We start from the raw sequence: 25,212 nt of genomic DNA, 5'->3' as shown, positions 1-25,212 counted from the left end.
GTCACTGTTGTAATATGGGAAACGCAGCAGCCAATTTGCGCACAGCAAGATCCCACAAACAGCAATGTGATCTTGACTAGATAATCTGTTTTAGTGATGTTGGTTGAGAAATAAATATTGGCCAGGACATCGGGGAGAACTCACCTGCTCTTCTTCGAAATAGTGTCATGGGATCTTTTACATCCACCTGAGGGGGCAGACGGGGCCTCGGTTTAACGTCTCATCTGAAAGACGGCACCTCCCACAGTGCAGCACTCCCTCAGTACTGCACTGGGAGTGTCAGCCTAGATTGTGTGCCCAAGGCTCTGGAGTGGGACTTGAACCCACGACTCAAGAGACAAGAGTGCTACCAAATGAGCCACGGCTGACAGCAAAAAAGTTTCTCCTGTACTTTATTCTAAATCTCTTACATTTAATCTTGTATATATGGTCCCTCATTCTTGATCCCTCAACTACTGCAAAACAGTCTTGCTTCTATCTACCCAGTACCATCCTTTCATGATTTTAAACACTCCTAATAGTGTGTCTGCTCCAAGTTCTTCATAACTGAACATACATTCTAGAATTAATAAATCCTAGATGCTCCTACCTTGAACGATATCCTGGGCATGGGTGTCCAGGTGATTATAATAGCAGTGTCGGTCACCTCAGTGTTAAAGTTAGGTACTGGGCCCATGGCCTCCACTGCAATAAGCAAAAAGAATGAGTTAAATACAGATTTGATGGCCCCTTTCAAAATGTCGCCGGCCGCATTGTTGAGAGTAACGGGGAAACGGTACGGCTACCGGCCCCATTTTGAGTCCATTACAGCCCCCGGCTGATGCCGGGTGCAATGAGTCAAAATGGCCCCCCACTGGGTGCGACGGCAGGAGGAGAGAAAGGTTCAGAATTGAAGATGGAGGGAGGGAGGTCAGAAGAGACAGAGAGTGGAAGACTTACAGGTTGTTAGAATACTGTGGATTCTCTGGCTTGACAGGTCGTCTTTCTTTGCAGTGAGAGCGACGATGTACTCGGTCCCTGGCTGCAGCTTGTACAGAGGATAATGGGCAACGGTCGGCCTAAGGTCGAGCCTTTTGGGTTGCCCTATGGTCGTTGGACCCCAGGTGAGGAGGTAGCCGGTAATTGTGGCTTGAGGTGCTGTCCAGGTCACCAGCGCCGAGGTCTCTGTGATGTTTCTGAACTCGAGGTGGGTTGGAGCGTCAAGTTCTGTTTGAAAAAATACAAAACACGAAGGGTGTTAACTTCACGCAAACGCAAACGCAGTGCGATACCGTGAACGGGAGCACACAGCCCGAAGGAATTATAAGTGCGGGACCAAGCCTCCAGCAGTAGACAACTCTTAACAAGGACCCCAAGTCCAAGGAAGAAGAAAAGAAAGACAGCACGTCCCAAAGCATTTTACAGCCAATGAAGTACTTTTTTTTGAAGTGTAGTCAATGTTGTAATGTAGGAAATGCAGCAGCCAATGTGCGCACAGCGAGATCCCACAAACAGCAATGTGATAATGATCAGAACATCTGTTTTAGATGAGTTGGTTTAAATGGTTAATGGATAAATATCGGCCAGAACATCGGGGAGAACTCTCATGCTCTTCGTCAAAATAGTGCAATGGAATTTTTTATGTCCCCCTGATAGAACAGGCGGGGTTTAACATCTCATCCAAAAGACGGCACTTCCAACAGTGCAGCACTCCCTCAGTACTGCACTGGAGTATCAGCCTGGATTTGGTGCTCAAGTCTCTGGACTGGGACTTGAACCCACAACCTTCTGAGACTTGAGGCTTTTTAACATCTGCAGTATTGAACTTTTGCCCAGCATCTAGATATAAGGGCAAATACTGATATAAGGGCAAATACTGTTTCAAAGAAGAGCAGGGGAGTTCTCCCCAGTGTCCTGGTCAATATTTATCCCTCAACCAACATCATTAAAACAGATTATCTGGTCATTATCACATTGCTGTTTGTGGGATCTTGCTGTGCGCAAATTGGCTGCCGCGTTTCCTACATTACAACAGTGACTACACTTCAAAAGTACTTCATTGGCTGTAAAGCGCTTTGGGACATCCTGAGGTTGTGAAAGGCGCTATATAAATGCAATCCTTGTTTAAACAGTTTGACCACATTTGCATTGAGTCCCAGCAGTAACCCTCTGAAGGAGGTTTTGCCTGTGACCGTTCAGAATGAGCTTCTGACCTCCCCCATCGGAGCGGTTTGGATATGTCAGGGTGCTGGGACCGCGAGGCGCTGAGTGTGAATGGCAGGAAGCAGCTGGGCTCGGGGAGGAGAGGTGATGGATCAGCCCGACAGGGAGAGGGTAAATGCTGCTCGCCCCTGCCCAGTGTCCCTCCTAGATCCAGGCTCCCCAGGGCAGCAATTCCACCCACTCTGGGCCAAGAGAAATGAAAAAAAAACACTAATCAATGTAAGGGGCTCAAAACCAATGGGAGCTGTACAACTATAACAAAACGACACTGCTATTTACTAACTGGAATCTATAGCGAGCCACAATAGGGAATTTAGGTATATTCTTGAAAAGGAAAAATTTGCAGAGCTATGGTGAAAGTGGGAGTAATTGGATAACTCTTTCAAAAGAGCCGGCACAGGCATGACAGGCCGAATGGCCTCCTTCTGTGCTGTCTGATTCTATGAGGTACGTAAAATGTGCTTATGCTTTTCCAAATCTTCCTTCCTTTCTCTCCCTTGCTGTCGCATGGTTCCACGGCAACTGTCTCGGCTCTTTGTCTGCGTGCCCATTGAGAGGACGATTGAGCGTCGAGGCACCATTCGACCGTGGGGTGCAGAGCATCGCGCCCGAGCCCAATCCTGCCGTCCGGTGAGGTCTCGCACGTGCGCTTTCCAGCAGGGACGTCACCGGACGGCGATCAAGAGCAGGCCCCCTTAGGTGATATTCCGCGGCCCCCCCCCCCCGCAACACCCAAAAGGGTGCTGAGGCCAATTTTGATGGCTCTCTGGCTGCCTCAGCCACCCACCACGGTGGAGGGAGCCCCGCACTTACTGGTGCTTTGTTCCCCAATCAGCGGCGTGCTCTCAGCCTCACGGTTCACTGCATAGATCTGGAAGCGGTAGGTGGTGCCGGGCAGCAGGCTAGTGACCTCGGCAAAGCTGTTCCTGGAGCTCGGCAGCTCGAAGGAGGGCCGTCTGGGCAGGCCCAGCGGGAGGACGGTGATTCGGTAACCCGTGATCTCGGCATTCGGTGCCATCCACATGATGGTAATCTTGGTCTCGGTGACATCGATGAACTGCAGGTTCGTGGGCGCCTCCATCACAACTGAAAGACAGGCTCGTGGTGAGAAAGGCAGGGTCATGGCAACTTTACCACACAAACCACCCTCCTCCTCTCCCTTCCTCGCCTCTTACTCCCCTTCCTCCTCCTCCTCCTCCCATTCCTCCTACTACTCCTCTCCCATCCTCCTTCTCCTACTCCCCTTCCCCTCCCCTCCCTTCCTCCTCCTCCTACTCCCCTTCCTCCTCCTCCTACTCCCCTTCCTCCTCCTCCTACTCCCCTTCCTCCTCCTCCTACTCCCCTTCCTCCTCCTCCTACTCCCCTTCCCCTCCTCCTCCTTCTACTCCCCTTCCCCTCCTCTCCCTTCCTCCTCCTTCTACTCCCCTTCCCCTCCCCTCCCTTCCTCCTCCTCCTACTCCCCTTCCTCCTCCTCCTACTCCCCTTCCCCTCCTCCTCCTTCTACTCCCCTTCCCCTCCTCTCCCTTCCTCCTCCTTCTACTCCCCTTCCCCTCCCCTCCCTTCCTCCTCCTCCTACTCCCCTTCCTCCTCCTCCTACTCCCCTTCCTCCTCCTCCTACTCCCCTTCCCCTCCTCTCCCTTCCTCCTCCTTCTACTCCCCTTCCCCTCCTCCTCCTTCTACTCCCCTTCCCCTCCTCTCCCTTCCTCCTCCTTCTACTCCCCTTCCCCTCCCCTCCCTTCCTCCTCCTCCTACTCCCCTTCCTCCTCCTCCTACTCCCCTTCCTCCTCCTCCTACTCCCCTTCCTCCTCCTCCTACTCCCCTTCCTCCTCCTCCTACTCCCCTTCCTCCTCCTCTCCCTTCCTCCTCCTTCTACTCCCCTTCCCCTCCTCTCCCATCCTCCTCCTTCTACTCCCCTTCCCCTCCTCCTCCTTCTACTCCCCTTCCCCTCCTCTCCCTTCCTCCTCCTTCTACTCCCTTTCCCCTCCTACTCCCCTTCCTCCCCCTCCTCCTCCCCCTCCTACTCCCCTTCCTCCCCCTCCTACTCCCCTTCCTCCCCCCCCTCCTACTCCCCTTCCTCCCCCCCCTCCTACTCCCCTTCCTCCCCCCCCTCCTACTCCCCTTCCTCCCCCCCCTCCTACTCCTACTCCCCTTCCTCCTCCCCCTCCTACTCCTACTCCCCTTCCTCCCCCTCCTCCTCCCCCTCCTCCTCCCCCTCCTCCCTCCCCTTCCTCCCTCCCCTTCCTCCCTCCCCTTCCTCCCTCCCCTTCCTCCCTCCCCTTCCTCCCTCCCCTTCCTTGTGAGTTCAAACTGTGACGGGACACGAGAGTCAGTTCAAACTGTGACGGGACAAGAGAGTGTCAGTTCAAACTGTGACGGGACAAGAGAGTGTCAGTTCAAACTGTGACGGGACAAGAGAGTGTCAGTTCAAACTGGGACGGGACAAGAGAGTGTCAGTTCAAACTGTGACGGGACACGAGAGTCAGTTCAAACTGTGACGGGACAAGAGAGTGTCAGTTCAAACTGGGACAGGACACGAGAGTCAGTTCAAACTGGGACAGGACACGAGAGTGTCAGTTCAAACTGTGACAGGACAAGAGAGTGTCAGTTCAAACTGTGACAGGACAAGAGAGTGTCAGTTCAAACTGGGACAGGACAAGAGAGTGTCAGTTCAAACTGGGACAGGACAAGAGAGTGTCAGTTCAAACTGGGACAGGACACGAGAGTCAGTTCAAACTGTGACGGGACAAGAGAGAGTCAGTTCAAACTGTGACGGGACAAGAGAGTGTCAGTTCAAACTGGGACAGGACAAGAGAGTGTCAGTTCAAACTGGGACAGGACAAGAGAGTGTCAGTTCAAACTGTGACGGGACACGAGAGTCAGTTCAAACTGTGACGGGACAAGAGAGTGTCAGTTCAAACTGTGACGGGACAAGAGAGTGTCAGTTCAAACTGGGACAGGACAAGAGAGTGTCAGTTCAAACTGTGACGGGACAAGAGAGTGTCAGTTCAAACTGTGACGGGACAAGAGAGTGTCAGTTCAAACTGTGACTGGACAAGAGAGTGTCAGTTCAAACTGTGACGGGACAAGAGAGTGTCAGTTCAAACTGTGACGGGACAAGAGAGTGTCAGTTCAAACTGTGACGGGACAAGAGAGTGTCAGTTCAAACTGGGACGGGACAAGAGAGTGTCAGTTCAAACTGTGACGGGACACGAGAGTCAGTTCAAACTGTGACGGGACAAGAGAGTGTCAGTTCAAACTGTGACGGGACAAGAGAGTGTCAGTTCAAACTGTGACGGGACAAGAGAGTGTCAGTTCAAACTGTGACGGGACAAGAGAGTGTCAGTTCAAACTGTGACGGGACAAGAGAGTGTCAGTTCAAACTGTGACGGGACAAGAGAGTGTCAGTTCAAACTGTGACGGGACAAGAGAGTGTCAGTTCAAACTGTGACGGGACAAGAGAGTGTCAGTTCAAACTGTGACGGGACACGAGAGTCAGTTCAAACTGTGACGGGACAAGAGAGTGTCAGTTCAAACTGTGACGGGACAAGAGAGTGTCAGTTCAAACTGGGACAGGACAAGAGAGTGTCAGTTCAAACTGGGACAGGACAAGAGAGAGTCAGTTCAAACTGTGACGGGACAAGAGAGTCAGTTCAAACTGTGACGGGACAAGAGAGTGTCAGTTCAAACTGGGACAGGACAAGAGTTTGTCCCACTAACGAACGCCTCTGCTTATCTCATTGCTGTTTGTGGGATCTTGCTGTGCACAAACTGGCTGCCGTGTTTCCCTACATTACAACAGTGACTGAACTTCAAAAAAGTACTTCATTGGTTGTGGAGCACTTTGGGACATCCTGAGGCGCGATATAAGGGCGTAAAGAGGAGGAGTCCACACTAAAACCAAAGAAATGCTGATGGGAGAGGGCTCCCAAGAGCAGGAATTTCAGGACTGGAGCGAACTTTGTACCCAGTACCGACAGTTCACTCGTCAGTCCTCTCGAGGCAAAGAACACTTACATCACGTCTTCAAAACTAAGGAGATTTTATCATCAGGCAAATGCTTCCCTGCGGAAGCTTGGCTGCAGACAGATCTTTGCACCGAGTAACCATTCGTCAGCCTGACTTGGAGGCAGACAGCACAATCTTGGTATCATTAGGCTCCATCCGACAAGGGAGATTCCTGGCAGAATGGTTTTGCCCCTATATGGTCATGGAGGCTTGTAGCAGAACAAATCCCGAACTTTCTGTGCATTCCTGTCTCCCTGTGGTTCTTGCGGTCTAGCCACCCGACTATTCCCGAGGGGATGTAAGCCGATATTTCAGGGCGGTCGTCATTACACCACGGAGAAAGGGCACGGAGACCGCTAGGATTGTCTCTCGCCAATCCCGATTGGTGTTTGTGATGGTCTTCATCGACCCCTCTAGCTGTGCCTTGGAGACCTGGCTACCCTAGGCAGCCCAGCTGTTTCCTGTCCACTCATTCTCTCCCCACCCCCCCACCACCACCCCCTACTGCTCTTGGCGACAGCTCATTCTTGACCTTTTGCTCGCAACTTCACTTTAAATTACTTTCTGCGAAAACAACATTTCACAATTTTTGAAAATGGCTTGTGTCAGCAGAACTCTTGAATTGAAGAGAGAGAATAAACAGATCTCGCTGTCAAGGTTTTGGACCGAATGTTCAAGAAGACTTTCTCCTCCGAGGGAATTCTTCCCAGTTGCCTTCTGACTATCGAGAGGATAATTCGAACTCAGTAAAAGCTCCACGCAACGCTTTACGTGGGATTTACAGCACGCAAACAGGCCATTTGGCCCAACCATGCCAGTGTTCCACACCAGCCTCCTCTCGCCCAACTTCATCCAACCCTATCACCATAGCCTTCACTTTTGATTCCTTTCCCCAGAGACGAGAGTGCTACCACTGAGCCACAGCTAAAAGTATTTCCTGGGCTGTGACGTGCCCTGCGATGTCCTGTCGTGTAAAGCAATATATAAATGCAAGTTCTTTCTTGCAAGTTTCTTCTGGAGGGAAAATCGTGCCATGGGGTCTTTTGCGTCCACCTGAGAGGGCAGATGGGCCTTCGGTTTGATGTCTCATTCAAAAGACGGCACCTCAGACAGTGCAGCACTCCCTCAGTGCTCCACTGGAGTGTCAGCCCAGATTTTGTGGTGAAGTCTCTGGAGTGGGACTTGAACCCACAACCTTCTGACTGAGAGGAGGGAGCGCTACCCACTTGAGTCACAGCTGTCCCTTGCTATAGAGAATCGAGCCAATAGTTCCATCTAGAAGGCTTTTAAGTGAAAAGAGTCAAGCCATTTTGGTCCACTATTGGCCGATTCCTCTCATCGAACGTGCAACAGTATCTCCAAGCAGATCGAGACATTGCGCTACCCGAGATCCCGTCTACACCAGGAGCAACTCAAATCCCATTCAATGTCACTTCCCACATTATGAGAGTTATCCCTTCTGGGCGGCCTCCATTCCTTCAACCTTTACTGCTTCCCCCACCTCCACCATCTGAAGCTGACCCTTACTCTTTGGAACACACCCCTCTAACCCGCTCTGTTTTGACGATGTCTCACCTCCTTCAAAACCTACTTCTTCAACCAGTCTTTGGTTCTCCCTCCCACCTCCTTCCCTTCATCTGCTTGGCCATCCGCTTGCAACTTTCCCACCCTCCATGCTAAGCCCTCAGACGTTCTTCCCCTCTCCCCCTCCCCTCCCCCTCCCACCCCCCACCCCCACCCTGTGACAACGCAAGTTGTGGTGCTGTGGCCCTGTCGTTTTGTACCTGGAAGCGGGACTCCTTCTGTAGTCTGCTGGATGACCAGCGGGACACTCTCCTGGCTCTCCTCCACGGCGTAGATGCTGATGTTGTACTGGACGCCGGGCTTCAGGTCAGTGAGGGTCAGGTTCATCGAGGTGCTGGGGAGAATGAGCTCGGTGCTGGCCCCTTCCACAGAGGGCGTGTACACCACACGGTAACCTTCAGACCAAACACAGTTAAGACGTCAGATGCGCCCAGCGATGCTATTGCTGGTTCCCTCTTCATGGAGAACGATTAAACAAAAACTTTTGATCTGTCATTTTTACTTCTCGGAGAACTTCTTCTCCCCACCCCCACCTCGGAGTATCTGCTACTTCCCCCTCTCCACTTGGCGACTGATCCTGGCAGGGCTTCATTTCCATGGGCGTTGGCCGCCAGCCCATATGCCCATTGCGTCACTTGTGAGCCAGGCCAGTGACTGTCGGGTGCACTGTTCAACCGTGGGCAGCATCACTGTCTGCTCCAATCCTGTCCAGGGGTGCACCAACTTACAATTTCTCGGAGTAGGAACCCTGGCCAATTGAGACCCCTCCTCCCCCTCTCCACACTCCCTCCCCAGCCAGAGCCCCAGTGATAGTCCCCTGCATTGCATTGCATCTCCAGCTGAGAGAATGGCTGATCACCATTCGGGTCTGTACGGCAGTAAGTCCCATGTTGAGCATCGCATTAACCCACTGAGCCGTACCGAAGGGACCAGGAGAAGGAACTGCGCGTGTTCGGCCTCTGTTATGCCGCCATTTCTGTCGCGCATCTGTTGGGCTTTTTGCAGCCTGGCCTCCTCCCCCAGACTCCCCCCACGGCCTCCACACCCAGAACCCCTGGCCCCCTCCCTCAGACTCCGGCCTCCTCCCCCAGGCGCCCCCCCCCCATCCCCGGCCTCCTCCTCCAGACTCCCTGGCCTCCTTCCCCACACCCCTGCGGGCTCCTCCCTCAGACCCCCTCAGCCTCCTACCCCAAAACACTGGGCCTCCTCCCCGCAGACCCCCCCAGCCTCCTCCACACCCTCTCCCCCAGACACCGGCCTCCACCCCCAGATTCCCCCCAGCCTCCTCTCCTAGACCTCCAAGCCTCCTCCCCCAGTGCCCACCGGCCCCCTCCCCCAGAGCCCAGTCTCCTCCCCTAGACGCCAGTCTCCTTGCCGGAGTGCAGAACTGCGGGCCTTGGTGGCCATCACCAGTCTGGCTATGTTGGCGGGCAACTATACCACTATACCAACTGATATGCAAACAGACATACCGCAGGGGGGTGTGACCAGGAGCTTGTGTTCTCAGAGGGAGTATGTGTGTGTTGGAGTTTTGGACTTTCAATACCAGTTTTAAGGAAACCAATAGATGGGCTAGAGATCCTGGACTAATTACCTGCTTAAGGAGCTGAGTTTGGTTAAAAGAACTGTTGGAACTGACTGTTCGAGAGGGCATGCTGGGAAGGTTGACCAAAGTCTTATTCAGGCTGTCTGGAAGGCCATGGATAATGAGGCCTTGAGAGGCTACTGTCGGAAACCATCGTAAACACCAGGTGCTGTTTCTGTCGTAAACCATGGGAAAGTGAGGGAGGAAAGTTACTGAAAAAGATTGTTTTGTCAGCGAGAATGGTTTAAAAGTGAAAGAAGGAGATAGACCAGAAGACAGTCCATTGGCCAATTGGCCATTCTGAGTTTCGAGTTGCACTTCTAATGAAGGTTAATGAATTTCTATCTGTAAAACTTGTATTTTAATGTCAAGAAAAACCATGATTTTGGAAAAGTTTAAAGATTTGGTTAATCTTTACCTCTGATTAAAGGGTTAAGAGAGTTAAAACTAATACCTTACACTGTCCCTATTGAACGCTGCTTTTCAGAACAGCAGCCCTTATCTCCAGAGAGGCTCCAGCCTGATGTACCAACCATATCACAAGGGTCAACGTACCTGTGATGGGGGCTTGAGGACTGGACCATTTAATGGTGATGGAGGTCTCGTCGACAAGGTCCACACTGTATTCGGTGGGAGAGTCAGGCGCTGCGAGGGAAGGCAGAAGATTATTGGAGGAAATGATCAGTGTTCCTGATCAAAAATAAAACCACCAATGCAAAGTTTCCTCGGTGGCTAACCTGTCGTGGGAGTTCTTGTTAGAATCAGCTTCTCTCCCTCTTCCGAAACTTCAAAAACATTCACGATGTATTTGCGACCAGGCAGCAGGTTAGGAATGGAAACAGAAGTGGCCGTGTTTGCAGCATCTGGAAGTCCAAAGGAAATAAAGAAGACCATTAAAAGGAGAAAGACCTGTCTTATCGAGGCCTCCCAGATACATCTCAAACGTCTCACACAAATTATTTTTCAGGACTGATTCTTATCCTAACTTGCACTAAATCCCATTACTCCATCACCCCTGTGCTCGCTCACCTGCATTGGCTCCCAGTCCAGCAACGCCTCAAATTTAAAATTCTCATCCTTTTTTTCAAATCTCTCTAACCCCTATCTCTGTGACCTCCTGTGATGGTGATGTTGGTTAAGGGAGGAATGTTGGCCAAGGCACCAGGAGAACTCCTTTCTCATCTGCTGAGTACCACATACCGCCAGAACAGGCCTCGTCGCTGGCAAATAAGATTGCTACTGGTTTTCAACCGTGATTCAGTGGGTCGCTCACTTGCCTCTGAGTCAGAAGATCATGGGTTCAAATCCCACTCCAGAGACTTGAGCACAAAAATTTACTGATGGAGTACTGCACTGTCAGAGGTGCCGTCTTTCAGGTGAGAAGTTAAACAAAGGCCCCGCCTGCTCAGTTAGGTGGATGTAAAAGAGCCCACGGTGCTATTTTGAAGACGAGCAGGGGAGTTCTCCCTGGTGTCCTGGCCAATATTTATCCCTCAACCAACATCACTAAAAACAGATTATCTGGTCATTATCACATTTGCAGTTTGTGGGATCTTGTTGTGCGCAAATTGGCTGCTACGTTTCCTACATTACAACAGTGAATAAACTTAAAAAAAAAGTACTTCATTGGCTGTAAAGCGCTTTGGGACATTCTGAGGAAGTGAAAGAGGCTATATAAATGCAAGTCTTTCTTTCTTTTTCGAGTGTCTCAGCAGCGAGATGTTCTGTCAAAATTGCGATCTCAAAGGAACGAGACCTGGAACTCTCTCAGCCTCTTGCTCTGCACTGGGCAATGGTTTCCCAAAAGTCTGCAACGTGCCCAAGTTCACCTAGTTTGGTAACAGTTCACTGTGAGGAAGTGCCACCCCCTGTCTGATTCAGATGCGAGCCAGCGGCCCTTTGACCTGAGCTATACACGCTGGGACTGATAAAGGAATCAGATTTCCTTTCCTTCTCATCACAGTGCAAGAGAATGGCATAGAAGTCGCAAGGCGGGAACAGGCCATTCGGGCCAGCCAATCGTGTTAGCGTTCCCAATTCACAGTAGGTACAGCACGGGAGGAGGCCATTCGGCCCGTCGTGCCTGTGCCGGCTCTTTGAAAGAGTTATCCAATTAGCCCCATTCCCCTACTCTTTCCTCATAGCCTTGTAAATTTTTTTCCCCTTCGAGTATTTATCCAATTCCCTTTTGAAAGCCACGAACTGAATCTGCTTCCACCGCCCTTTCAGGCAGTGCATTGCAGATCATCACAACTCGCTGCGTAAAAAAAACGTTTCCTCATGTCACCTCTGTCTCTTTTGCCCATCACCTCAAATCTGCGTCCTCTGGTTACCGGCCCTTCTGCCACTTACGTTTACCCGCCCAGTGCTCATACCCTTTTGTCCTCGGTTCTTCATCCAACCCCTCCAATTTAAGGGAGGGAGCTGTGCTAACCTCCCAGCTCCAGGCTCCAACAACATCCCACAGTCCACACAGCTGCAAGCGCATGGAGAAATAAGTCCTTTCTATCCACCTGCGAAGAGTGAGCGGGGCTGAAAATGGCTCTTGGGGCTGGGTAAGCCGCAAGAGGCCTCTGGGAGGTGTCACGGGAGATCGAGGGAACTTATTGAGCAAGTTCCAGCCCCTTGACCTAAACAGGATCGAGAAAAGTGCCTGAAGAGATACATTTATGGTCTTCACTCGGTCGCAAGTTAAAAACAAGAGGGGGTCGGGGGGGGGTACAGCTGCTGAAGGAAGGCCTTACCGAGGTATTGAGGCTGGGCGTCGTCCTCGCTGAGCTCGTACTTGATTCTGAATCCGGATACTGTGTCCGAGGCGGACACCCAGGACACTACGAAGCTGCTGGAGGTGATCTCCGTGATTGACTCGGTCGTCGAGGACTCGGTAATTATGTCTTGGTCGCTAGTCCGCACTGTCTCGCCCTCGTACGGGGGCACTGTCACAACGGAGGAGAGAGAAGCACACACGGTCACACAACTGCTGCGTTACGGGGTTAAGAGCTCACCTCCAGGTGGAGTGAAGAGTCACCAGAATGATACCGGGACTAAAAGGGTTAAATTATGACGACAGGTTGCAGAGACGAGGCTTGTATTCCTGTGAGTGTAGAAGATTAAGGGGTGATCTAATTGAGGTGTTTAAGATGATTAAAGGATTTGATAGGGTAGAGAGAGAGAAACTATTTCCTCTGGTGGGGGGGTCCAGAACAAGGGGACATAACCTTAAAATTAAAGCTGGGCCATTCAGGGGTGATGTCAGGAAGCCCTTCTTCATACAAAGGGGAGTGGAAATCTGGAACTCTCTCCCCCAAAAAAGCTGTTGAGACTGGGGGTCAATTGAAGATTTCAAAACTGAGATTGATGGATTTTTGTTGGGTAAGGGTATTAAGGGATATGGAACCAAGGCGGGTAAATGGGGTTAAGATAAAGATCAGCCATGATCTAATTGAATGGTGGAACAGGCTCGAGGGGCTGAATGGCCTCCTCCTGTTCCTATGAAAGGCCCCCGAGGCCTCGGCAGGTTTATTCAGGGTGCGGCCTTGGGGTTTAATCCACGGCCTTGGGGGGGACGGACGGACGTTAAAATTGGCCTCGGCTCCTTCGCTGCCCCCTGCTGCCAGGCGGAGGGCGGGATTGCTGTGCCTCTCCTGGTTCAATAACCAGACGATGCTGACTGTCGAAGCTCACTGTGCAGATGGTGACGAGGGGGCGAGGGGCAACAGCAGGACAGCGCGCTCCGAAGGAGCTGGGGCTCCCACACAGGAGACAAAACGGGGGCGAGAGAGAGAAAAAAAATAAATCTCTTCACACAATAGCTGTCGTTAAATGGCAGCCAGGGCGAGTTTACGAGCAACTCCGGGCCCATTTCTGGTGAGCGGACGCACTGCCTTTCATTAGGCACATCTGATAATGTTTTTTACGAAGGGGCAGGCCCCCTTTCCCCTCCCCCGAGAAGGAATGGAGGAGGAGGAGGAGGAGAATGGGGGCCCACGGAGGGGCATTACTTACAAGCCACATACGAGGTTGTGAATTCGAATCGGGTGGTGTCTCTCTGGCCATAGTGCTGGATGCTAATGAGCTGGCCTTCGTACGTAAGGCCTGGTTTCAGGCCGCCAATGGTGTAGGAGTGCATATTGCCCGGAACGACCACCTCTCGCCACTGGACCCTCGAGTTTTTCTGCATAAAACATGCACAAACAAAGCCAACTTAAATCCAGTGCGTTAGCCAACAGGCAAGCTCGAGATCATATGTATGTGTGTGAGATGGTGTGTGTGTGTGTGTATGTGCGTTTGTGTGGGTGTTTGTATGTGTGTGTGCGTGCGTTTGTGGGTGTATGTGTGTGTGTATGTGTGTGGATGTATTTGTATGTGTATTTATATGTACACGCGCACATTAACTGAGAGCCCGATTAGAGTTGACAGCTCTTGCCTCCCACAGCCTGCCGACACACAGCCCAGGCTCACACGTGCAAGGATAGCCATGTGAGCGAAGGTTCCCAGTTGCCTCTGTTTTTAAAATGGTCATCAAGAGTCTTCTCACCCCAGTTTTGATTAGCAGTTGGCCAAATGCGCGATCACAAACCAGTTCCAGCACTGCTGAGGGGCTTTTTAAAAAAGTTATGAAGTACCAGCAGAAAGCATGCAATAAGGATGCAATCACCCACATTTACTTCACACACAACGGCTGCTTTTCCCGTCTCTGAAATTTTTTTTAACGGTACAATGTGCCGCTGGGTTTCATATGCATTTTCCTTTTTAAAACCAACATTTCTTTTCTCCTGCCCTGAGGCCCCTTTGGTACCTTGCCCAAGTTGCCATTGCTCACGTGGTGTGAGCCTCGACCGGCTATTCGACTGTGTGGGGCATCACGGGCCAGCTTGCCGGTCGCTCTGGCGCGCACTCCCTTACAGCAGGAGTCAGCGGGTATCAACGTGAAACACACCAACTTCTTCAACCCAGAGGCCCAACTGCAGCACCCGTCTCACTGAACTCGAGATCGGCTAACTCAGCGCTGGCCGGGATTCGAACCTGGGGTGGGGGGGTGGAAGGGGACCCGTATCGCCCCGAGATAGTGGAGTCAGAATCGTCCACGGCAACCCTGGCACAAACGGCGTGAAGTTGACAGTGGGAGATCAAGAGAACCTGTCGAGGAAATTCCAGCCAAGCGACCTTACATCTGTGAGCCGTTTTGGTTGGGGTGCAGGCAGGTGGGTAGTGTGCAGGAGCTGACTTATTTCTCATGCATCAGATGCAAAAAAAACACTTTGTGCAGTTGAAATCTTTTGGCCACATGCCACAGGCCTGGCTGGGGCCTTGTTCCCCGATGTATGGGAGATGTGTGTCAACTTGTTGACATTAAAATAAAACTCACTTGGCCAGCTTCTGTGCTCCTGTTTGTACGCCAAGAGCGAGCTGGAAACGACACCCAATGTACTGCGTATCGCTTGAGCAATGGAACATTGCTTGGACTCAATTCTGCTTTCGCAAAGCCTGGCAGGCCATTTGCACGATGACAACGGAGGTCAAAGGGCAGGCGCATTTCTACAAGCCGGCCTGTGTGCAAAACATTTCTTCCTTTGGTTTGAGAAAGACGGAACTGAGCAAACAAAACGCTACAAGGGATATGTTTTCTGTCCGTATAATGAGAAGGTGAATATTGACATGTTCTGACACCTCGGAGTTTGGATACATTCTACAAGGGTTCGGCCAGTTACCGGACATCTTGTAAAATAGTGTATCACACACACAGGCCTTTCATTCCCTCTGGCATCATTCCCTCCAGCAGTACACTGGGTGTGAGTAAAAGGGCCATTTTGTGGGTACCAGCTCTGGTACGTTAGTGGTTATGGTGTTATACTAGAGAACCCAAGTAGTCATCAGTTCAAATCCCACAGTGGCAAAATAAATTCAGTAAATCAGGCATGTTGTGGGCTGGCACTCGCAAAAATGATTGTGAAAGCCTGTGGATTGCTATAAAACTTCAAAAAAAAAACACTGGTTCACTAATGTCAGTCCAGTCTCATCTTGTGTGGTTGACCAGAGAAAAGAAAGAACCTGCATTTATATATTGCCTTTCAGGATGTCCCAAAGTGCTTTCCAGCCAATGAAGTACTTTTTGAAATGTAGGGAACACAACAGCCAATTTGCGCACAGCAAGATCCCACAAACAGCAATGTGATAACGACAAGATAATCTGTTTTTCAGTGATGTTGTTGAGGGACAAATATTGGTCAGGACACCAGGGAAGACTCTTGTGAAATTGTGCCATGGGATCTTTTACTTCCATCAGAGGGGGCAGATAAGGCCTCACCCAAAAGACACCCTCAGTACTACACTAGCAGCCTAGATTTTGTGCTCAAGTCTCTTGGAGGTGGACTTGAACCCATGACCTTCTAACTTAGACGCTAAGAGTGCTACCCACTGAGCCACAGGTCCACTGACAATCCTGCCTCGCTAGCGCTGTCTACGTCCCAAGAACAAGTCAATGGCGTGGTGAAATGGCACATGGTTGTGTTGGTTTACGATTTCCCTCGTAATGCCCGTCCGATGCCATCAGCGAGAAGCCTGAAGCGGGTGTCCGGGCCGGGAGACCGTCTCCGCACCCCAAACTTCCTCGTGTGTCTTCGTGTTGAAAATGCACAGAAAGAGGCCAGCGCACCCGGTTTGTCGAGACACTTTGAGCTGCGATTTCCCGGCTTCGAACCGCGACGCGGTTAAGAAAAGAAATCGCGTTTTCCTCTTGCGGAGGATGCGCCGCGGCGGCCTTCGAGCCCGGGGCAGCTTGGTCAGGAGGTTGGCGCTGGTCACAGAGGGCATCAGCGGGAGGAAGGCAGAACTTTGAGGGGGGGAAGCGGCCGTTGCCTGCCATCCCCCTTGGCGGTGCCACCGTGACTCCAGTGGGCGAGTGCAGAACGGCCAAGGGGGATGTCAGTCCATGTATTACCAACGTCAGTAGACGGAGCAAATTCTCTCTCTGCTTCCCTGCCCCCTGCCACCAACACCCCACCACCCCAGCTGCCTTTCTCCTGCACGGCTTCAACTCACTTGGCACAAGGCCATGCAAGGTTATCATGGGCCCCACCCACCGTTAGTCATTGGTAGGCTAGCTTACTTACGGGTCGCCATCTCAGGATGTACTGCTTGATGTGAGACGATGACGGTGTGTTCCATTGAATGGGATGGGAGTCTGTCTGATTCCCCGTCTCTGTGATCAGCACTTGCACAGGTCCCGATCCTGTAAGACAGTTTACCGTTGGTTAGACAGTACGACGGCCCAATGGACCTGTACATACATCGAACCTGCATCTCGACGTTGACATCGAATTTACAGCACAGAAACAGGCCATTCGCCCCAACTGGTCTAAGCCAGTGTTTATGCTCCACACGAGCCTCCTCCGATCCTATTTCATCTCACCCTATCAACATATCCTTCTATTCCTTTCTCCCTCATGTACTTATCTATCTTCCCCTTAAATGCATCTATGTTATTCACCTCAACTACTCCTTGTGGTAGTGAGTTCCACATTCTAACCACTCTCTGGGTAAAGAAGTTTCTCCTCAATTCCTTATTGGGTTTATTAGTAACTCTTGTATTAATGGCTAGTTTTGGTCTCCCTCTCAAGTGGAAACATCTTCTCTACGTCTACCCTATCAAACCCCTTCATAATTTTAAAGACCTCTTTGACGTCATCCCTCAGCCTTCTCTTTTCTAAAGAAAAGAGCCCCAGCCTGTTCAGTCTTTCCTGCTAGTTATAATCTCTCTGTTCTGGTATCATCCTTGTGAATCTTTTTTGCACCTTCTCCAATGCCTCTATATCCTTTTTATAATATGGAGACCAGAACTGTTCACAGTACTCCAAGTGTGGTCTAACCAAGGATCTATACAAGATTTACATAACTTCCCTGCTTTTCAATTCTATCCCTCTAGAAATGAACCCCAGGGCTTTGTTTGCCTTTTTTATGGTCTTATTAACCTGTGTCGCTACTTCTAGTGATTTTTAACCAATTTCTGGGCAAAACGCACACTACGCACGCCCCCACCCATTGGCAGTGAGTGATGGCACCCTCTGGGTAATACCTCACACAGACACCGTTCAATGCCTGGTCCGTACTCAACTAACTATTCAACATGGAATAAATTATGAAGACAGGTTTCATAGACGAGGCTTGTATTCCCTTGAGTATAGAAGATTAAGGGGTGATCTAATCGAGATGTTTAAGATGATTAAAGGATTTGAAAGGGTAGATAGAGAGAAACTATTTCCTCTGGTGGGGGAATCCACAACAAGGGGGCATAACCTTTAACTTAGAGCTAGGCCGTTCAGGGGTGATGTCAGGAAGCTCTTCTTCACACAAAGGGGAGTGGAAATCTGGAACTCTCCCCAAAAAAAGCTGTTAAGGCTGGGGGTCAATTGAAAATTTCAAAACTGATTGATAGATTTTTTAGGTAAGAGTTTTAAGGGTTACGGAATCAAGGTAGGTAAATGGAGTTAATACAGATCAGCCATGATCTAATTGAATGGCAGAACAGGCTCGAGGGGCTGAATGGCCTCCTAACGATCCCAGGCGGGGAGCAGATGTAGGGATGCTACAATCAACCTCAGTATTTCTGGCCAGGAGTAACATTAGAAATCATTACTAGTCTCATCTAGTTACTAGACATTAGAAGTCATTACTCTCACCTAGTTACTAGACATTAGAAGTCATTACTCTCGCCTAGTTATCAACTTGGTGATTATATAATGAAATTATTACTAGTCTCACCTAGTTACTAGATATTAGAAGTCATTAGTCTCACCTAGTTACTAAGTTGATTATATAATGAAATCATTGCCAGTCCTGCCTAGTTACTAACCTGGTGACATAAGAAATCATTACTAGTCTCAACTAGCAATTCATCTTTCAGCTACGTAATGAAATTATTACAGGTATTGTCTAGTTATTAACCTGGTTGACTACATATCAAAATCATTACTAGTCACACCTAGTTAATAACCCTGGTGACATTTAGAAATCATTACTATGCATGCCTAGTTACTAACCTGGTGACTGCATTTTGAAATCATTACTAGTCATACCAAGTTACTAACCTGGTGATTATATAATGAAATCATGACTAATCTTGTCTGATTACTAACCTGGTTACACTAGAAACCATTACTAGTCTTACATAGTTACTAATCTGACTACATAGTGACATCATTACCAGCCTTGCTTAGTTATTAACCTGATGATTATACCTTGAAATCATTACTAGTCTCACCAAGTCACTAACCTGGTGGCTGCATAGTGAAATCATTACTGGTCTTGCCCAGTTACTAATCTAGTTACATTAGAAATCAATACTGGGCTCACCTAGTGACTAACCTGGTGACTACATAGTGAAACCATTACTAGTCTCATCTAGTTACTAACCTTGTTATATTAGAAACTATTACTAGTCTTGCCTAGTTACTAACCTGGTGATTATATATTGAAAGTATGCATTTTATAATCCCCATAGAATTAGCACTTGGCCTAGCGACAACACATGTACAAGGCCTGGCTCGTTTACACTTTTGGCAATCTGGTTCAACGTACTTTCAATGAACTGGGCGGGAAGCAGCATTAATCTCGATGAAAGTGGGGGGAAATTGTGCCTCAGAATGCCTGTGCTGCAGTACTCGCTCTCCAGTTAGGTCAACAGAGGATTGCTCAGTACTGATAGCTCGTAAATCATGTGTAACAGAAACCAGAGTGAAAACAGGCCCAGAGGGAAGGGGCGACACAGGGCAGATCTGAAAAAACAATCCGATCTGAAAGACGACAGTCTCTCTTCAGCACCACCGATTTAAAAGGCTCAGAGCGTCTTCTACACTCTGGTTTCTCCTTTAGTACTTAGATAGCACTCAGGAGTTAAGTCAATTTGCCTGTGCTGCTTAACAACGTCTGAATTAACCATGAAGGCTTTGACCAACCAAAAAGGGGGGACAAGCTGGAATATTCATTCAGCGCTGGAGCACTCTTAGGTTTAAAGAGCACTCCCTTTCCAGTCACAGTTGGGGCCCTTGACACCTCTCTGACAGATTTCTGATCAAACACGCCAGACATTAAGTTCAGGGCAGTGTTACCGGCCCCACTGATTTACAGCAGGCACAGTCACGGTGCCTCCTCACGTCGAGTCAAGCTGTGATTTATGTCGCAACCCGGGTCTCGGGAGAACCCGGGAGCATTTAGTTGGGGATAGCACTACTGTTCCCTCCTGCCGCTACGAGGGGGGGAGGGGGGGGGGGGGGAGGGATCACCGCAGAAAGAGGGAGTACACGCGTGCGGGCGACGTGACATCGGTCCTAGAGTCCCAACGTAGCCACGTCCTTGGGTCGTGACCTCACCACGTCCTGGGGTGTCAAGCTCGACACGTCCTGGGGTCGCGGCCTCGACACGTCCTGGGGTCGCGGCCTCGACACGTCCTGGGGTCGCGGCCTCGACACGTCCTGGGGTCGCGGCCTCGCCAGCGACCCAAAAGTGGCTGCGATTCAGAATAGCACGCGCATGCAGTTGGCAGGGTTCAGGATGGCCATTCTGGGCCCTTTTAGTTGCAAGGTAAAATGTTCATTAAGACAAGACCCTTGAGAAGGGGGAAGAAAAAGACTGCTCTGCTCTGCCAGATCGTATAAATCAGTGAGTTTATGAAGGATAATTACTTCACAACGATTAAATGTTTCTCCCTCTAGGCAGTGTAGCCAATCATGCTAATCAGCACAAACAACAAACTGCCTTACTTCCTTGCTGGAATTGGATAATAGGCCTGTACGAGCATTATCGAGGAAAATTTTGCAGGGCTATGGGGAAAGAGTGGGATTAATTGGACACCTCTTTCAAAGAGCCGGCACAGGCACGATGGGCTGACCGGCCTCCTTCTGTGCTGTATGATTCTACGATTGCCCCCCCAACCACCGCCCCCCCTCCAACCCTTTTATCTAACATCGCTGGCTTCATTCATTTTTGTTTGTAGTTAGCAAAGGGACAGGAAGAGGCCATTCAGCCCCTCGAGCCTGCTCCGCCATTCAATCAGATCATGGCTGATTTGCATCCTAACTCCATTTACCCGCCTTTGCTCCCCATCCCTTGATACCCTCACCCAACAAAAACCTGTCAGTATCGGTCTTGGAAGTTTCAATTGACCCCCAGCATTCACAGCCTTTTGGGGGAGAGAGTTCCAGATTTCCACTCCCCTTTGTGTGAAAAAGTGCTTCCCCATTTCACTCCTAAATGGCCTAAGTGTAATTTTAAGATTATGTCCTCTTGTTCTGGACTCTCCCACCAGAGGAAATAGTTTCTCTCTATCTACCCTATCAAATCCCTTAATCATTTTAAATACCTTGATTAAATCACTCCTTAATCTTCTATACTCAAGGGAATACAAGCTAAGTTTATATAACCTCATAACTTTTAACAACAACTACTTGCATTTATATAGCGCCTTTAACATAGTAAAAACGTCCCAAGGCGCTTCACAGGAGCAATTATCAAACAAAACTTGAACCATATCAAGAGATATTAGGACAGGTGACCAAAAGCTTGGTCAAAGTGTAGGTTTTAAGGAGCAAACTTAAAGGAGGAGAGATAGAAAGGCGGAGAGATTTAGGGAGGGAATTCCAGAGCTTAGGGCCTAGGCAGCTGAAGGCATAGTCACCAATGGCGGAGCAATGAAAATCAGGAATGCGCAAGAGACCAGAATTGGAGGAGCGCAGGGATCTCGGAGGGTTGTAGGGCTGGAAAAGGTTACAGAGATAGGGAGGGGCGAGGCCATGGAGGGATTTGAAAACAAGGATGAGAATTTTAAAATCAAGGTGATGCCGGACCAGGAGCCAATGTAGGTCACTGAGCACAGGGGTGAACCGGACTTGGTGCGAGTTAGGATGCGGGCAGCAGAGTTTTGGGTGAGTTCAAGTTTACGGAGGGTGGAAGGTGGGAGGCCGGCCAGGAGAGCATTGGAATAGTTGAGTCTGGAGGTAACAAAGGCATGGATGAGGGTGTCAGCAGCAGATGGGCTGAGGCAGGGGGTGACTCAACATCAACATGGGTAGATTTTCGCTTTCAGCGGTGGTGATAAACTGTCGGTGGCAGATCAACCATCTGTTATACATCCCCACCCCACCCTTCTACTGACTATAACAGAAAGGAAGACTGCGCTGAGTGTAAAACGGGCCGCGATCCGCTACTGCCCGTTTATCATCACCACTGAAAGTGAAAATCTACCCCATTGTTCCCATTTGCCCCAAATAAACGAGGCTAACCACTCCAGTGCAGTACTGAGGGAGTGCTGCACTGCCGGAAGTGCGGTCTTTCGTATGAGACATTAAACTGAGGACAATCGCCAATAATTGCCCCAACTGTGAAAGAAAGAATTGCATTTATATAGCGCCTTTCACAACCTCAGGGCGTCCCAAAGCGCTTTACAGCCAATGTAGTACTATTGAAGTGTAGTCACTGTTCTAATGTAAGAAACATGGCAGTCAATTTGTGCACAGCAAGATCTCACAAACAGCAATGTGATAATGACCAGATAATCTGTTTTAGTGATGGTGGTTGAGGGATAAATACTGGCCAGGACACTGGGGAGAACTCCCCTGCTCTTCTTTGAAGTGCCATGGGAACTTTTACATCCACCTGAGAGGGCAGATGGCACCTCAGTTTAACGTCTCATCCGAAAGACGGCACCTCCCACAGTGCAGCACTCCCTCAGTACTGCACTGTAACGTCAGCCGAGATTGTGTGCACAAGTCTCTGGAGCGGGACTATGAACCCCCAATCTTCTGACTCAGGCGGTGAAAGTGCTACCCACTGAGCTACAACTGACACATCAAAAAGGATTTGCTCGGGGGCTCGGCATAGATGGGACCCTACCTGGGAAGGGCTGCTGGGGCTCACAGGTCCATTCCCCAACTCCCCGGCCGTGACATTGACACAGGTACCGGATCCCGTTGAGGTGCTTATCAAACGATTCGCCGATCTGGTAAAACTGCCGCGTGTCGGTGTCCTGGCACTGATCTAAAGAGAGAGGACAAAAACAGTCTTACGTAGAGTTATGCAGAGCCCATCGCACAGAATCTCCACATGTGCCCCCTCCCGCACCTCTTCATCTCAGCCTTCCAACATAACCTTCTAGTCCTTTCTTCCTCATGTGTTTATCTTAAATACATCTATGCTAGTCGCCTCAACCACTCCTTGTGGTAGCGAGTTCCACATTCTCACCACTCTCTGGGTGAAGAAGTTTCTCCTGAATTCCCTATTGGATTTATTAGTGACTATCTTATATTTATGGCCCCTGGTTTTGAACTCCCCCACAAAAACATCTTCTCTACGTCTGCCCGATCAAACCCCTACGTAATTTTAAAGACCTCTATTAGCCCACCCCTCAGCCTTCTCTCTTTTCTTTCCCAGTGTGTTCAGTCTTTCCTGATAGTTAGAGCCTCTCAGTTCTGGTATTATCCTAGTAAATCTTTTTTGCACCTTGTTTGGTCAGTGCAGCTTTAAAAAAAAAAGGTACAAAACGGACCATTTCGAAACAGGGCACCTTCCTGTCTCAGATTTGATCCTAGATTGGAACCCAGGCTGAAAGTGCTGACACATTTGGTTTACTTTTGCACCATTTACTGACAGGAAAGTGCGCGCCAGGAAAACAGATTAAGACTCGATCTGGGCTGTTTCATCGCAGAGGAGAAAGGGAAAAGGAAAAAAAAACTAGCTGAGTCGCCCTTTTGGCTGGGATTATGCTGAAATCACACACACATGTTTCCCCATGTTGTAAAACACTGATTGCATTTAATATCCTGTTGTACTACACACTTGGGAGTGGGCCTGCGCTTTGCCATGGGCCTTGTAAGGTCACTTCCAGCTGTGTTAAGAGTAACGCTGTCTGCAAACTGCGCCTTTCATGAGGCCGTGCCAAAAAGAGACTTTGGAGAGCTGGCGAGAGGGAGAAGGGAATTGGGAGGAGAGGGCGATTCCGAGCATTTTACTTTCGGCATAATTGGCCGCTGCATTTTCTTTTAATGTGGGGGAAAATATGTGAGGGACCATGTCCTTTACAAGATTCACCAGCTGACCGGAATGCCAGATACTTGGTGCTGTGAGTGAGCGAAGCAGAAATAAAACATCAAAGGACATCAGTGGTCGACCACTGACTCAGCATTCGTTTTCTTTGAAATGGGGACCTGATTGATGGGTGGGGATGGGGGGATTAACCCTTGGGGGCAACTGCTGAGGTGCCAAGCTTTTATAGGGGTTGGAGGGTCGGTAACCAGAGGGCACAGATTGAAGGTAATTGGCAAAAGTATCGGGGGTGGGGGGGATTTTTCTTTTACGCAGCCACTTGTTCTGATCTGGGATGTGCTGCCTCACAGGGCGGTGGAAGCAGATTCAATTAAAACTTTCAAAAGGGAATTGGATAAATACTTGAAAAGGAAAAATCTGCTATGGGGAAAGAGCAGGGGGAGTGGGACTAATTGGATAACTCTTCCAAAGAGCCGGTACAGGCACGATGGGCCGAACGGCCTCCTTCTGTCCTGTACGATTCTATGATTGTATAAAAGGCATTCCCCCGTCTGAAATCTGTAAAGTTGAGAAATGCCATTAAATTCCTTTTGTTTCATTTTTAAACGGTTGTCACGTTTGCATTTTTACATTGCAACGAGAGAAAATGCTTCCTCGTGCAGGAAACATCTGTTTTCATCTGGTATGACTGCCATTTGCTTTGAATCCTGGCCTCTTTGGGAGTCGAATTTTTCCCCCTGCTAGAGCACTGGTTAAATTCCTCTGTGCAATTTACTTTAAATGGGGCTATTGGCCACAATAAATGGAAACAGATTAATCAGCACACTGCTAGAGGAAATGACACCATCCCCCACGCTGGTACAGTGTGCCAAGGACAATGTGGTTTAACCAGAACTGGCCAATGACTCGTGTTACACCTCCAACACTGCTAACATTCAAGGTTTTCCCTTTCATCCCTGTGAATGGCTGGTATTAAAATAATCATGAAAAACAAATCAACATTGCCCCATCAAACACTCCCAGGGCAGGTACAGGATGGGTTAGATACAGAATAAAGCACCCTCTATACCATCCCATCAAACACTCCCAGGGCAGGTACAGCACAGGTTAGATACAGAATAAAGCTCCCTCTACACCATCCCATCAAATACTCCCAGGGCAGGTACAGGACGGGTTAGATACAGAGTAAAGCACCCTCTACACTGTCCCATCAAATACTCCCAGGACAGGTACAGGACGGGTTAGATACAGAGTAAAGCACCCTCTACACTGTCCCATCAAATACTCCCAGGACAGGTACAGCACGGGTTAGATACAGAGTAAAGCACCCTCTACACTGCCCCATCAAACACTCCCAGGGCAGGTACAGGACGGGTTAGATACAGAGTAAAGCACCCTCTACACCATCCCATCAAACACTCCCAGGGCAGGTACAGGACGGGTTAGATACAGAGTAAAGCTCCCTCTACACCATCCCATCAAACACTCCCAGGGCAGGTACAGCACGGGTTAGATACAGAGTAAAGCTCCCTCTACACTGTCCCATCAAACACTCCCAGGGCAGGTACAGCACGGGTTAGATACAGAGTAAAGCTCCCTCTACACTGTCCCATCAAACACTCTCAGGGCAGGTACAGGACGGGTTAGATACAGAGTAAAGCTCCCTCTACACTGTCCCATCAAACACTCCCAGGGCAGGTACAGCACGGGTTAGATACAGAGTAAAGCTCCCTCTACACCATCCCATCAAACACTCCCAGGGCAGGTACAGCACGGGTTAGATACAGAGTAAAGCTCCCTCT

At 49.7% G+C, this 25,212-nt stretch overlaps 1 protein-coding gene across 4 annotated transcripts in view; it reads right to left on the bottom strand.

Moving 5' to 3' along the window:
- LOC137323958 (fibronectin-like) overlaps positions 1-25,212 on the bottom strand; it is a 98,716-nt gene that overhangs the window by 51,494 nt on the left and 22,010 nt on the right. For all 4 annotated transcript variants that reach the window (XM_067988109.1, XM_067988110.1, XM_067988111.1 and 1 more), the window contains exons 12-21: positions 22,262-22,405; positions 16,489-16,607; positions 13,382-13,550; positions 12,121-12,312; positions 10,114-10,239; positions 9,932-10,021; positions 7,992-8,186; positions 3,016-3,288; positions 940-1,206; positions 590-684 (exon numbers count right to left, since the gene is read on the bottom strand). In XM_067988109.1, the coding sequence (XP_067844210.1) occupies positions 590-684; positions 940-1,206; positions 3,016-3,288; positions 7,992-8,186; positions 9,932-10,021; positions 10,114-10,239; positions 12,121-12,312; positions 13,382-13,550; positions 16,489-16,607; positions 22,262-22,405 (1,670 nt within the window). The remainder of the gene's footprint in view (positions 1-589; positions 685-939; positions 1,207-3,015; positions 3,289-7,991; positions 8,187-9,931; positions 10,022-10,113; positions 10,240-12,120; positions 12,313-13,381; positions 13,551-16,488; positions 16,608-22,261; positions 22,406-25,212) is intronic.

The sequence above is a fragment of the Heptranchias perlo genome, chromosome 7, assembly GCF_035084215.1.
Source record: "Heptranchias perlo isolate sHepPer1 chromosome 7, sHepPer1.hap1, whole genome shotgun sequence".
NCBI classification, from domain to species: domain Eukaryota; kingdom Metazoa; phylum Chordata; class Chondrichthyes; order Hexanchiformes; family Hexanchidae; genus Heptranchias; species Heptranchias perlo.
The sequence above is the reverse complement of the archived record's forward strand: the minus strand, read 5'-3'. Positions and strand labels throughout refer to the sequence as shown.